The 13,903-nt window shown below is 40.6% G+C and overlaps 1 protein-coding gene across 1 annotated transcript in view; it reads left to right on the top strand.

Annotated features, from left to right (window-relative positions):
* The window catches only part of C15H11orf97 (chromosome 15 C11orf97 homolog), a 38,864-nt gene extending 25,303 nt beyond the window's left edge, over window positions 1-13,561 (top strand). Inside the window, exon 4 of the mRNA XM_070803354.1 lies at window positions 8,185-13,561. Within this exon, the coding sequence (XP_070659455.1) occupies window positions 8,185-8,189 (5 nt within the window). The 3' untranslated portion in view covers window positions 8,190-13,561. The remainder of the gene's footprint in view (window positions 1-8,184) is intronic.
* The last annotated feature ends 342 nt before the right edge of the window (window positions 13,562-13,903 follow it).

Genomic DNA, 13,903 nt, shown 5'->3' with positions numbered 1-13,903 from the left:
TCCTTTTGCTATCCTCACTTTTGTTTTCTTTTCTTTCATGACTGAGATTTTACTGGTTGTTTTGAGGATCAGGACACAGACATTTCAATTTGTACACAATTCTTAATATACATACCGAAAAATCTAAAAAATCATGTAGATGTGATTCTTTCTGAATAGTTATTCCAGTGACTTTCCAGCTGAAAAGGTCGAGGCAAATTTTCCTTAACAGGATACAAGTACCAATATCTTCAAATGTTGATGTGCTGTTATGTCATAAGCTAAGCTAAGTCACTTCAGTCGTGTCCGACTCTGTGCGACCCCATAGACGGCAGCCCACCAGGCTCCCCCGTCCCTGGGATTCTCCAGGCAAGAACACTGGAGTGGGTCTGTTATGTCATAAGTCCCACTAATTCACAATTTGATATTATATACAAAATCTACTCAAGTTTTTCAAGTTTTTGATGAATTCACAGCACATTAACAAAGTTACTAGGAAAATTGGACTACCATGACCAAAGAAAGATGGTACAGAGTGCACAAAATTCTGACCAGGATAGCCAAGATCAAGGAGTGGTTTGTTTTAGGAAATAATTCTACCCAAAATCAACATGGGAAGAGAAGTAAAGTGTTCAGTGAGACTTCCCTGGTGGTCCTGTAGTTAAAACTCTGTGCTCCCAATACAGGGAGCATGGGTTCGATCCCTGCTCGGGGAACTAAGATCCTGCATGCCATGTGCCACAGCCAAAAAAAAAAAAAAGTATTCAAGTTTTGTGCATTAAATGCACAACTGACTCCAAACTGTCATTTGGTATTCTTTGTATCATAGGATATAAAAGCTACCCCATCTATGGAATATTAAGCTGACACCTAACACAATCAAAATTTCCCATATTCAATATCCCACTATTTCTGATTGGACCAAAAAAAGAAACAAACAAAGCAACCAGCAAATTGTTTACAACAGCAACATGGATGGACCTAGAGATTGTCATACTGAGTAACGTCAGACGGAGAAAGACAAATACCATATGATATCACTTATGTGTGGAATCTTTAAAAATGGTACAAATAAGCTTATTTACAAAACAGAAATAGAGTCACAGATGTAGAAAACAAACTTACGGTTACCAGCGGGGAAGGGGGGAACATATTGGGGTTGACAAAGACACATACTTTATATAAAATAGATGACTAATGAGGACCTACTCTATAGTACAGGGAACTCTACTCAGTGCTCTGTAATGGCCTATATAGGAAAAGAATCTAGAAAAGAGTGGATCTATGTATATGTATACATGCATATACACTGATTCACTTCGCTATACACGTGAAACTAACCCAACAGTGTAAATCAACTATACTCCAATTTAAAGAAAACAAGCACTTACACTTTAAAAATGAAGTGGGATTCCCTTTCTTAAAAATACTACTAGAACTGCTAAAAAAAACTTGCATTTACAAACTAATTAATAAAAATATTCATCTGGATTGAACGAGAAGGTAGACAGGGACCACCGATAGGACCCGGTGTGTGATGTTAACCACACATAGCTTCTTTCTTTCCTGCTTCCTCAGAGTCTGGGCTGTCCTCATTTTCAGTTTCTCCATTTTATGCAGGCAAACCTCCAACCAGAGGTTTAGTCACTTCTGCCTGTTTTCCCTTCGCTCCCCCTTTCCGTTTTGTTTGCACTTTTCTGTCCGAAGATGTATCCCATCCTGCTGCCTTTTTTGGCTCTGTTTCCACTTTTGGAGGAGCAGGTTTAGATGGCAACCTCCAAGCTCTCCTCTTGGAGTCTTCCTTTGCTGTCCTCTATGCGGAGCTGCCCTTGTCGGGCGCACACTGTGGGGGCTGAGAGAAATCCAGAAGCTGGGCTGCCTGTCCACTGCTGCTCCTCCTGCTGCCAGAGGAGCTGGGACCCCTCATGAGCCCTCTTCTTATTTATTTTGTTTTCTTTCCCTTTTGCTATTCTGATTGAGTGACTTCTACTATCCTTATCTTCCAGATCACTGGTCTGTATTTTTATTTTTGTATTATCTGATCTCCTGCTGGTTTCTGCTAGTGTATTTTTTACTTCAGTTAATGAATTCAAAACTGTAAAAACTTTCTTTTTTTATATCTTCTGGCCCTTTGGTGAAAGAGGCTTACAATCCTTTTAGCCTTTTGTTGATTCTCTCCCTAAATGCATCCAGTTTTCTACTGAGTCTGATAAACATCTTATGATTGTTACTTTTAATTCTTTATCTGATAAACTTTATCTCCTTTTCCTTTAGCTCTTTTCCCCCCCACCCCCCCCTCCCCCCACCCCACCACCGATGTTTTGTCTTATTCTTCCCTTTGAAAGATATTCTGTAGTTTTTTCATTTTGCCTAATTCCATTTCTAACCAGACCGGACATGGAAAAACAGACTGGTTCCAAACTGGGAAAGGAGTACGTCAAGGCTGTATATCATCACCCAGCTTATTTAACTTATATGCAGAGTACATCATGCAAAATGCTGGACTGAAGTACAAGCTGGAATCAAGATTGCCAGGAGAAATATTAATAACCTCAGATACGCAGATGACACCACCCTTATGGCAGAAAGTGAAGAACTAAAGAGCCTCTTGATGAGAGTGAAAGAGGAGAGTGAAAAAGCTGGCTTAAAACTCAACATTCAAAAAATGAATATCATGACATCTGGTCCCATCACTTCATGGCAAATAGATGGGGAAACAATGGACACAGTGACAGACTTATTTTGGGAGGCTCCAAAATCACTGCAGATGGTGACTGCAGCCATGAAATTAAAAGACACTTGCTTCTTGGAAGAAAAGCTATGACAAACCTAGACAGCATATTAAAAAGCAAAGACATTACTTTGCCAACAGAGGTCCATATAGTCAAAGCTATGGTTTTTCCAGTGGTCATGTATGGATGTGAGAGTTGGACTAAAAAGAAAACTGGGCACTGAAGAATTGATGCTTTTGAACTGTGGTGTTGCAGAAGACTCTTGAGAGTCCCTTGGACTGCAAAGAGATCCAACCAGTCCATCCTAAAGGAAATAAGTCCTGAATATTCATTGGAAGGACTGATGCTGAAGCTGAAACTCCAATTCTTGGGCCACCTGATGCAAAGAACTGACTCATTGGAAAAGACCCTGATGCTGGGAAACACTGAAGGCTGGAGGAGAAGGGGATGACAGAGGATGAGATCTGGTTGGATGCCATCACCAACTCGATGGACATGAGTTTGAACAGGCTCCGGGAGTTGGTGATGGACAAGGAAGCCTGGTGTGCTGAAGTCCATGGGGTTGCAAAGAGTCAGACACTGCTGAACTGACTGACTCCTGAACTCTGTTTCTGCATATATCAGCTTCATCGCCCAGTCTTGAAAGGGTGACCTTGTGTAGGAGGTGTCCTATAGGGCCCAGCGGTACAATCTCCCCTGGTCAACACAGCCAGGTGCCCCAGGGGTATCCCCAGTGCAGGCTGCGTGTGCCCTCCTGTGATGGGTGGACAACAGTTGTTGTGGGTGTGATGGTGGGTGAGGTTGGTCCCCAGGCAGGCTTCCCTGTGACTGCAGCAGACATCCTAGTAGGTGGAGTCGGTTCCTGGTCCAAATGTCCACAGACCTGGCTGTGACCACTGTAGGGAGCAGGTGCTGGTGTGTAGGCCTGGCCTCTTGGGTTCTCAGGAGAAAGCAGGGCCAGAGCAGGTAGTGTTAGTTAGTCTTATGGAGACTGATAGAAACGGTGCTCACTAGCACCAGGCCAGCTACGTGGGAAGAAAGTGAAAACAAATGATGCTCGGCAGGCACTTCCGCCCCCAGAGGAGGTTCCACTGGACGCCTGTCAGGGGACGTTCAGCTTTAAGGGATCCAATATGTTATTCTTTTGTTTTGTGTTCCGTTTCTCAAGGATTCTCTATTCCTTATCAGTTCCTGGAAAACAGGAACGAGTAGAGATGCACGCAGTTCTCAGGACTGAGATCATGAGAAGAGGCACCTGCTTGGATTCCTTTCAGTGACTCCCATCAGTGACTCCCTTCAGTGACCTTCAGTTCAGTTCAGTTCAGTTCAGTCGCTCAGTCGTGTCCAACTCTTCGAGACCCCATGAATTGCAGCATGCCAGGCCTCCCTGTCCATCACCAACTCCCGGAGTTCACTCAGATTCACATCCATCGATGATGGATGATGGATGCCATCCAGCCATCTCATCCTCTGTCGTCCCCTTCTCCTCCTGCCCCCAATCCCTTCCAGCATCAGAGTCTTTTCCAATGAGTCAACTCTTCGCATGAGGTGGCCAAAGTACTGGAGTTTCAGCTTTAGCATCAGTCCTTCCAAAGAAATCCCAGGGCTGATCTCCTTTAGAATGGACTGGTTGGATCTCCTTGCAGTCCAAGGGACTCTCAAGAGTCTTCTCCAACACCACAGTTCAAAAGCATCAATTCTTCGGTGCTCAGCTTTCTTCACAGTCCAATTCTCACATCCATACATGACCACAGGAAAAACCATAGCCTTGACTAGACGAACCTTTGTTGGCAAAGTAATGTCTCAGCTTTTCAATATGCTATCTAGGTTGGTCATAACTTTTCTTCCAAGGAGTAAGTGTCTTTTAATTTCATGGCTGCAGTCACCACCTGCAGTGATTTTGGAGCCCCCCAAAAATAAAGTCAGCCACTGTTTCCACTGTTTCCACTGTTTCCCCATCTATTTCCCATGAAGTGATGGCACCAGATGCCATGATCTTCGTTTTCTGAATGGTGAGTTTTAAGCCAACTTTTTCACTCTCCTCTTTCACCTTCATCAAGAGGCTTTTTAGTTCCTCTTCACTTTCTGCCATAAGGGTGGTGTCATCTGCATATCTGAGGTTATTGATATTTCTCCCGGCAATCTTGATTCCAGCTTGTGCTTCTTCCAGCCCAGCATTTCTCATGATGTACTTACTCTGCATATAAGTTAAATAAGCAGGGTGACAATATACAGCTTTGATGTACTCCTTTTCCTATTTGGAACCAGTCTGTTGCTCCATGTCCAGTTCTAACTGTTGCTTCCTGACCTGCATACAAATTTCTCAAGAGGCAGATAGGGTGGTCTGATATCCCATCTCTTTCAGGATTTTCCACAGTTTATTGTGAGCCACACAGTCAAAGGCTTTGGCATAGTCAATAAAGCAGAAATAGATATTTTTTCTGGAACTCTCAGTGACCTTACTTAAATGTAATCTATTCAGTTATGCCCCTCTTACTCAGGATATGGAATGCTTTCTGGCCCTTTGAAGACTGTTATTTGCTTGGCTTTGTTTTTGCTCAGTTTTTTTTACTGTCTAAAGCGGCCTTGTATGAAGATATATAAACATGTGTTTCTGCAAATAAAGCACCCTTGTTTCACTCAAGACTAGGGTCCCCTGCGTCCCTCTTCTCATCGACTCTAGTCCCCAGGTCCCAGTCTACAAAGACTATGACAAACCCCACCCACTCTGGGCCCCGAAATATGTCAAGGACTCCCCATCTTGTATGGCCCAGGAGCTTTTCAAGCTGTTGCCTCTGCACTGGGTTTGGAGTGAGTGAGTTTCTGCGAGGAGTTCTTTAAGAGTGAAGTCTCCCCCCTTTCCCAGGGCATGCCCCCATCCTCGTCCCCCCACTGCCACGCCCCCAGATTTAATCCTTGCTGGTTTTCAGAACCAGCTCTTTTGGGGACTCAGCTTCCCAGTTAGGTCCTGGTGCTGGGGAGCATGATTTGGGACTTGGCCCCCTGTCTCCTCAGGGGGTACCTCTGTGGTTGTGATGTCTCTTGGGGTTGTGGGTTGCCGCACAGAAGTAAAACCAAGGTTTGGTTCTCACAGACCAGGACTCTGCACCTCCTGCCTTTCTCATCGTGGCCTTATCCTTATACCATTAGTTGTAGAAAGTCTGTTGTGCTAGTCTTCAGGTCAGTCCTGAGAGACAGTTGTTCTTTACGAGGTTGTAGTTTTGGTGTGTCCCTGGGAGGAGGTGAGCCCAGGATCGTCCTACTCCACTAACTTGACCTGGAATTTGTGCAAGGCACTACCCTAAGCACTTGGCCCAACCCGGCTCTGCTGCTAAGTGAGCAGTTCCCTGCCCCAACGCTCAGTTTCTGTATCTCCAATTCCCAGATATAGGGACCTGCCCCTAAAAGATCTCAAGAGAGTAGCAGAAAGGAGTACCTTTACTCTGTCAGAAACTCTCTCTCAGATGCCAAACCCAGAAAAGCCAGTTGAAGAGTGACCCTGCTGCCCCTCACTGCCAGCCACCTTCAGATCTGACATAATATTTATAGCTTAGGAAACTTATGAATTTTTGCTTCACTAAAAAATTTATGACATTTTGGTTCCACTTCTTTGACTAAGTATGAATTGAATGCTAGATTTCTAATTTATGTTCACTCAAAACTTTGATATCGTCCCATTTATTCTGGCATCTAGTATTACTGCAAAAAGTCTAGACAGCTTATTATCTTAATAATTTTTTTTTAAACTTTGAAGCTTGAAACTTTTAATCCAATTCTGAGGATACAAAGAAATGCTAAACTGTAAAAATAAAGAAAAGAAAAACAAGAAATTAAGGCAATGGCAACCCACTCCAGTGTTCTTGCCTGGAGAATCCCAGGGACGGGGAAGCCTGGTGGGCTGCCATCTATGGGGTCGCACAGAGTCGGACACGACTGAAGCGACTTAGCAGCAGCAGTAGCACAGTATTATTAACTAAAGTACAGCTTTGTTCAAATTTCACAAAATTTTATGCTAGTTTCCATTATTTGCTTTCATACCTGTTCAAGATTCTACATTGTGTTTAGTTGCATTGAGCAACTTCAGCTGCATACAACAAATTCTGATAAATTATTTTCACTTTTATTCTCATACAATTATTTTCTAATTTTTCTTGTTATGGCTTCTTCAATACACCCATCATTTAAAAGTGGACATTTAATTTCCAAATATATGGTATTTAAAAAATATCTTTGATATCAATTTCTCATTTAAGTGCTTTCTTCTCTGCAGTCTGTGTTTTTTCAGTCTTTTAACTTTATTGAGGCTTTCAATGACTAAGTCAAATGTCTGTCTTGGAAAATGTCACATTGCACTTGAAAATATGTGGGTTATTTTCAAATATCTTTTGATATTGATTTCTAACATAATGTCTCAGTAATAGGAGAACAGACTCTGTATGAGTTCAACACCTTTAGACCATGAAATTTTTGCACCTTGTTTTATGTCCCTGGATATGTTCCAGTGTCTTATAGTTGTCCTTGGGAACTTGAATAGAGTTTGTATCCTGCTGTTGTGTGAAAATTGTATAAATCTTAGTTATGTTGAATCGGTTCATAGTGCTTTTCAGGTTTACTATTGCCTTCTACTTTTCTGTCTATCCATTCTATTAATTTTTGAGAGCTTGATGTTGAAACTCCAGCTAAAAATCTTTATTTTTTTAAGGTGAAGTTTTTGGTTGGAGTTTCAATATCAAACTCTCAAAAATTAATAGAATGAATAGACAGCAAAGTAGAAGGATATAGTAGACCTGAAAAGCACTGACACATGTTGAGGTATGGCAGAAATCAACACAATATTGTAAAGCAATTATTCTCCAATAAAAAATAAATAATAAAATAATTGTAATATATAGTGGGACTATATGTAACTTTGTTCTGTATTTTCCAAATCTCCTATGAATGTGTTATCATACTTTTATAATTTAAAAAAATTTTAAAAACCACTTTAATTAGAGACTGTGAAGTATCTCCTGCTTTCATTATACTAATAAGATTGAGTTATTTACTTGTATCATTTCCTTCGTATTCTGTGGCATATAACTGAACAACAAAACAATAATAATAAAGTTATCTAGCCCAGCTCTTCTCAGGCTTTAATGTGCCTGTAAATTACATGGGTATGTTATTAAAAAGCAGTTTCTGATATAGTCAGTCTAGGGTAGGGTCTGAGGTTTTGCATTTCTAACCAGCACTCAGGTGATGATGCTGGTGCCAGTCCAGACACCATGCTCTGAGATAGGGGGATCTAGAAGACTGAGGTTTCTCCAGTTACTTGAATCTCTTGGGTGATTTACATGCTTTTACATGGTGCTCTGCCCAATGAAACACTGTTGAGAACATTAAATCAATTTTAGATTAAAATGGGGTTGGGACTAAAAAACATTTCCCCCAAAGGACAAACTTGCTTATTTGTCCACTTATTTCTTTACTCTAGGATAAGACGAACAACTTTTCCATTGAGAAGAAACTGCTTTCTCCTGATGTCTGAAAAACAGAAGAAACCCAAGCTTGTTTCACAGTTTAGATGTGTACAAGAAGCATATATTAGCCTGTAATTCCTATTATCAGTATTATTTCCTATCTGTAAATTAATCCAAAGCAATGAAAGACTATTGGTAAAGTTCGCTAAGTACCTGAAAACAATGAAGAAAAATATTATATTTATTTTTAGTTGTCACAGTTAGAATACATTGGATGTCTAATTCAGCTTATTTTATTAAACATGCCAGATACGATAAGAAACAAAGGCATTTTATTGAGTCCTCAAGGTGAATATGTTAACCTTTCACTGTAGCATGATTATGGTCATCCATTAAAAAGAATATCCAGGTAAAAGTTTTATCCATGTAGGTAAAAGTTAGTAAATGAATGGCAAAGATGAAAAGCCTCTGACTCAGAGACAACCATTTTAATGTTAGCCTTGGTAGAACTCATCACTTCTCTAGAATTTTGTCCACTAAAAAGTAAGGAAGTGGGAAATTTATGAAGTGATCTTGAAAACAGGAGTGGGGGTGAGAGGTTTTACAAATACTCAATATAATACTACTGGGCTAAAAAGAGGTTGAAAAGGAGAAAAACAAAAACAAAAACCCCTAACCTTCCTTTCCCCCACAATTGTCAAAAATAATATATATACCATATAGAAAACTGGAAAATAAAGGGGAAAAAACCCATCTGTATTTCATTTCTAGAAATAACCACTGAAAACATGCTTATATAGTTTTATTCTTTTTTCCTATGCATGTTTTATTTCACGTTTGAAATCACATTGTATGGTATATATGTTATCCCTTTTTAACATATCATTCCTATTCATTAAAATATAACTGAATAATTATATTAAAAATCTGTATATGTTTGTACTAATTTTTTTTTGCATTTATTACTCTACTTTTTGGATATTTGGGTTTTTCGGATAGCATCTCCTGCATCTCCCGCATTGCAGGTGGATTCTTTATTGCTGACCACCAGGGAAGCCCAGTTTACTTACAGCCTTCCCCTCAAATTTAAAAAACTTTTTTTTCCTAGTCTTGTGATTACACAACTTTCATTCACTTTCCACTCTAAAGCTCATCTTAAAATTTTCTCCAGTTTATAGTTCTCGAGTTTATTTCTCAGAGTTAATGAAATAAATCAACTGAGGTCAACAAAGATTTGTTGACTGCGTATGTCCCTTCCCTACTTAAAAATATTTATGCTATGAAACAGTCAACAATCTCTTGAGTCAAAATCCAAACTTTTCCAGATTTAATATAAAAATTTCCACTTAGTTAATACACATTAAGAGATCCTACATGTAAGCCAGTTTCAGCCACCACCATGTTTATGGAACTCTCTCATCACTGGATACTTAAAAAACAGTGTTGTGAGCCAGTGGCTAAAATTGGAGAGATTATATCTTCAATGAGCCAAGAAATATAACACCAAAAACTACCTGGAGTTGGGGTAAAGCATTTACTATTCTTATGAATCTAAAATCTTAACCTTATCAAAATTCATATCATCAACCTTTCTGCAACCTTTCAACATTTCTGTGTGTGTATATATACTACTTTTACTAATGTGCTCCACGGCATAAAACATAGATTGCTATTGTTAGTATTCAGAAAATGAATGATGAATGTGACTTTATTCCTACTTATCATCACTGGCATCATTGTTTTGTCAGTTACCTTTTATTCATTATTTACTAGGCTCCAGGCACTGGGGCGGAGAAGGAAATGGCAACCCACTCCAGTGTTCCTGCCTGGAGAATCCCAGGGACGGCAGAGCCTGGTGGGCTGCCGTCTCTGGGGTCCCACAGAGTTGGACACGGCTGAAGCGACTTAGCAGCAGCAGCAGCAGCAGCAGTGACTATATACGGAGAAGGCAATGGCACCCCACTCCAGTACTCTTGCCTGTAAAATTCCATGGATAGAGGAGCCTGGTGGGCTGCAATCCATGGGGTCGCTAAGAGTCAGACACGACTTCACTTTCACTTTCATGCATTGGAGAAGGAAATGGCAACCCACTCCAGTGTTCTTGCTTGGAGAATCCCAGGGATGGGGAAGCCTGGTGGGCTGCCGTCTATGGGGTTGCACAGAGTCGGACACGACTGAAACGACTTAGCAGCAGTAGCAGGCATTGGGGCAAGTCTTATTTTCTTGAATAAAGGAAAGGAAAGGAAAATGAAGGCGCTCAGTCAGTTCCGCCTCTTTGCAACCCCATGGACTGTAGCCTACCAGGCTTCTCCGTCAATGGGATTTTCCAGGCAAGGGTACTGGAGTGGATTGCCATTTCCTTCTTTTCTTGAATAGCAAGATCCTACTTAACAATAAATACATTGCTAATCTCATGTTACAAATCACATACACATATGACAAGACAGCCAAGACTGAGTATTTAGGTAATTTGCCCCAGATCCCAAAACTTGCCCTAATTCATAAGGTGACATAAATGCCAGATGATTAGACTATCCTCTATAAATATTGGCTGAATAGATTTGAACTTTCATGACAAAAGAGGCAGCATCCTTTTATTTCTGATTAATAAACATGTTATATAAGGAAAGATTAGAAAAGAACTTTGAAAACTGTTTTCCTACTGTAATAGAAAAAATGGTTATTAGGTATTCAAGTACAGATACAACACCAAATAGTAATACTCAGAGAAGATTTCTGGGCTCATATACCTTTCCACGTGGCCACAGGCAAAAGGGACCTGGAATGATGTTGTCCCCAAGGGAGCTGGCTGGTAGTTCCATCTAGGCAGCAGCAAGGCTGCTGTCAATGCCAGAAGTCTGAATCTTGTTTCACTATAAGACAGCTCGGTTTCTATTGATTCTACCTGCAGAGCAGATACAAGCCTTGCTGTTAGCTCACAGACCCCAAGTGGGACTCTGTAGGTGACTGACTTTTATTTGCACATGCTGCTCAGTCATGTCCAACTCTTTGGAACCCCATGGACTGTAGCCAGTCAGATTCCTCTGTCCATGGGATTCTCTAGGCAAGAATACTGGAGTGGGTTGCCATTTCCTCCTCCAGGGGATCTTCCCCACCCAGAGATCAAACCCACGTTTCCTAAGTCCCCTGCATTGGCAGGCAGATTCTTTACCACTGAGCCACCTGTTTTCAGAAATGATGTCCTCTTTGACTAGAAATGATGTCCTCTTGCACTTGGGCTTTCAGGGTGACTTTAGAAATATCCTTCCCCGTGTCTGCTCTACTCCTGCCCCCAAACAAGTTCCCCCCAGTTCATCCTCAGCTTTGCGGTCCGGGCCGGGGGCTTCCCAGCAGCCTCTAGCACACACGGCAGCCTTCCCCCTAGGGACTGATGTCACAGCACTATTTCCTTGCTAGGACTCCTCTCTCTTTTCCACTTTGGGGCCTTGGTCCTTTTGGGGTTAAATTCTGTTCTTCACTGCCCCACTGCACATCTTCCAAACCGGTTTCATGTAGAGGGTTTTTCATGTCAGGATTATTTATAATAATGAATAATGTAGAGGATGATTTTTAAAATTACTATATAATATGATGCCTCTTGTTATTTTTTCTTTTTTAAATTTTAAAAGCACTTTTAAATGAAACCTCCTTGGAAGCCAGGGTTACAAGGACATTCTTTCAAATGATAAAAATCTATAGCAATCTTAAACCAATGGCTCTTTTTATTCTTGATGAAATGCGACAGAAGCATTCTTTCATGTCCGACTCTTCGAAACCCCATGGACTGCAGCCTACCAGGCTCCTCCATCCATGGGATTTTCTAGGCAAAAGTACTGGAGTGGGGTGCCACTGCCTTCTCCGATTCTTTTCGAGGAGAGGACAAAAGAAAACTGCTTTTTTCCTGAAGATGCTTGGATCTTGCCCACTTTCTTCCTTCATCTTATCTGCTCCCGGGTCTGGAATTCCCGTGCTTCCTGGGTTCAAGCCAGGGACAGCTGCCATGGGGTGCTGGGTCACTTGAGTCATAGGGTTTCATCCCACTTCCTAATTTGGCCAAAGAGTCTGTCTCTCTCTGTTTCTCTCATTTCTCCCCTGTTATACTCCCTCTCTTTTTCCTTTCTTCTTTCTCACCTTTCTTTCCTTCCTTTGTTTTTTTCTTTCTGACTGTCTATCTGCCTTCCTTTGTTCCTTCCCCATCTAGCCTTTATTTGTTTATGCTCTGGCCAATTTCAAAAGGAGATTTTTCACTTCAGTTTCCTGTACAATGAGATTTAGTCTCCCTACTGTAAGTGTGCATGGATCATTAAAAGCTATGTCTTTTTCCTCCTGATCCTGATCTTTACTTCACTATATTCTTTCATTTAAATTCTAATTTAAAGTTTACCAAGTTTGATCCTGGTAGCCAATATTGAAAGGAAATCCTGATAAGTAAGATAATATTGTTCATAACATTTTTAAAAACTCCCCGGTTTGAATATAAGTTGGATTGTGTCTCCACAAAAATTTTATGTTGAAAACCTAACTCCTAATACCTCAATAAAGTTGATTTTTTTAAAATACTTAGATTAAAAAAGAAACCAGAGCTCCTTGGAAAATGTCTGATTCTAGACCCAAGGCAGGAAATCTCCAATGTGAATTTAGGACATCTTGTTGTACCAGAAAACAGGGAAGTTTCCAAAATTAATAGGTCACATCCAAAGCACTTGGGAGTCACCATAAAGCAGTCCTCTGTCCAAAGATGGAGAAATTTGAGCACAAAATAAATGACACACACTGAAAATATAAAGAGCCATGAGTTCATATGGATATTTTTTTAAATGAAAGAGAATGAAGGCAAATGGCAACAACAGAAACAAAACCCAGTTTCACTAAATACCAACTAAGATTGCAAAGGCATTAATTCTTATTTACAAAGGTAGTAACTGAAAAGAAAGAATCATCTATTATCTTACCTTTTCTGAACAATTTGGTAATTTAGGTACCTAAGAGCCCTAGTAGATTAAGGGAAATCCTCTTTACAGAATTTCAGTTAATAAATGTGGAAAGAATGAGAGATTAATGAAACCATCATTTTATAATCCACAAAGCGTTGACTGACTGTGCTCATCAGTGGATGAAACCATTAGACGAGTGTTGATGGGAGGTTCCTCATTGGGAGGGAAGGCTGGGCACCACCAGAATCTGTAGTTTATCTTCAAATGACACAAGGGCGACAATGGAACACTGAGTGCCACCTGGTGTCAAGTTACCAGGTGGCTTGATTAGATTCATGTAATCCCTTTTGAGTAAGTAGATTTTGTAGGTGGCACAGTCATGAAGGAATGAAATGATATGATAAATGAGATTTACTTGAAAACATAAAAAGAAATAAAGGGAAAGTGGTTAAGTGGAGCATATGTGGGTAATCAATAATTGCTGAATCTTGATGAAGGGAACGGAGGGGCTCATCACCCTTTTCTTCCTATGTTTGTATGTGTTTATAGTTTTTCATAATAAGTTGTTTTACAGTAGACATAAGGAAGCATTTGTTTATGGAAATAATAGACTGAGAAAGTTTCTTCCTTGGTCATCTGTTTAAAATAAAAAGGAAAACAAGAGTCAGACACCTCTTCAGAACTGTTCAGCTCACAAAGGTGTTCATTTCTCTGAAAACTGCCATCCCCACTCCCTTCCCCAGCCCACCCACTGACCACCACACATTTGGACCCTATGCCAGACCATAGCTAATTTCAC

Source organism: Bos indicus, chromosome 15 (assembly GCF_029378745.1).
Source record: "Bos indicus isolate NIAB-ARS_2022 breed Sahiwal x Tharparkar chromosome 15, NIAB-ARS_B.indTharparkar_mat_pri_1.0, whole genome shotgun sequence".
In the NCBI taxonomy this organism is placed as follows: domain Eukaryota; kingdom Metazoa; phylum Chordata; class Mammalia; order Artiodactyla; family Bovidae; genus Bos; species Bos indicus.
This window is presented reverse-complemented; position numbering and strand designations above follow the sequence as displayed.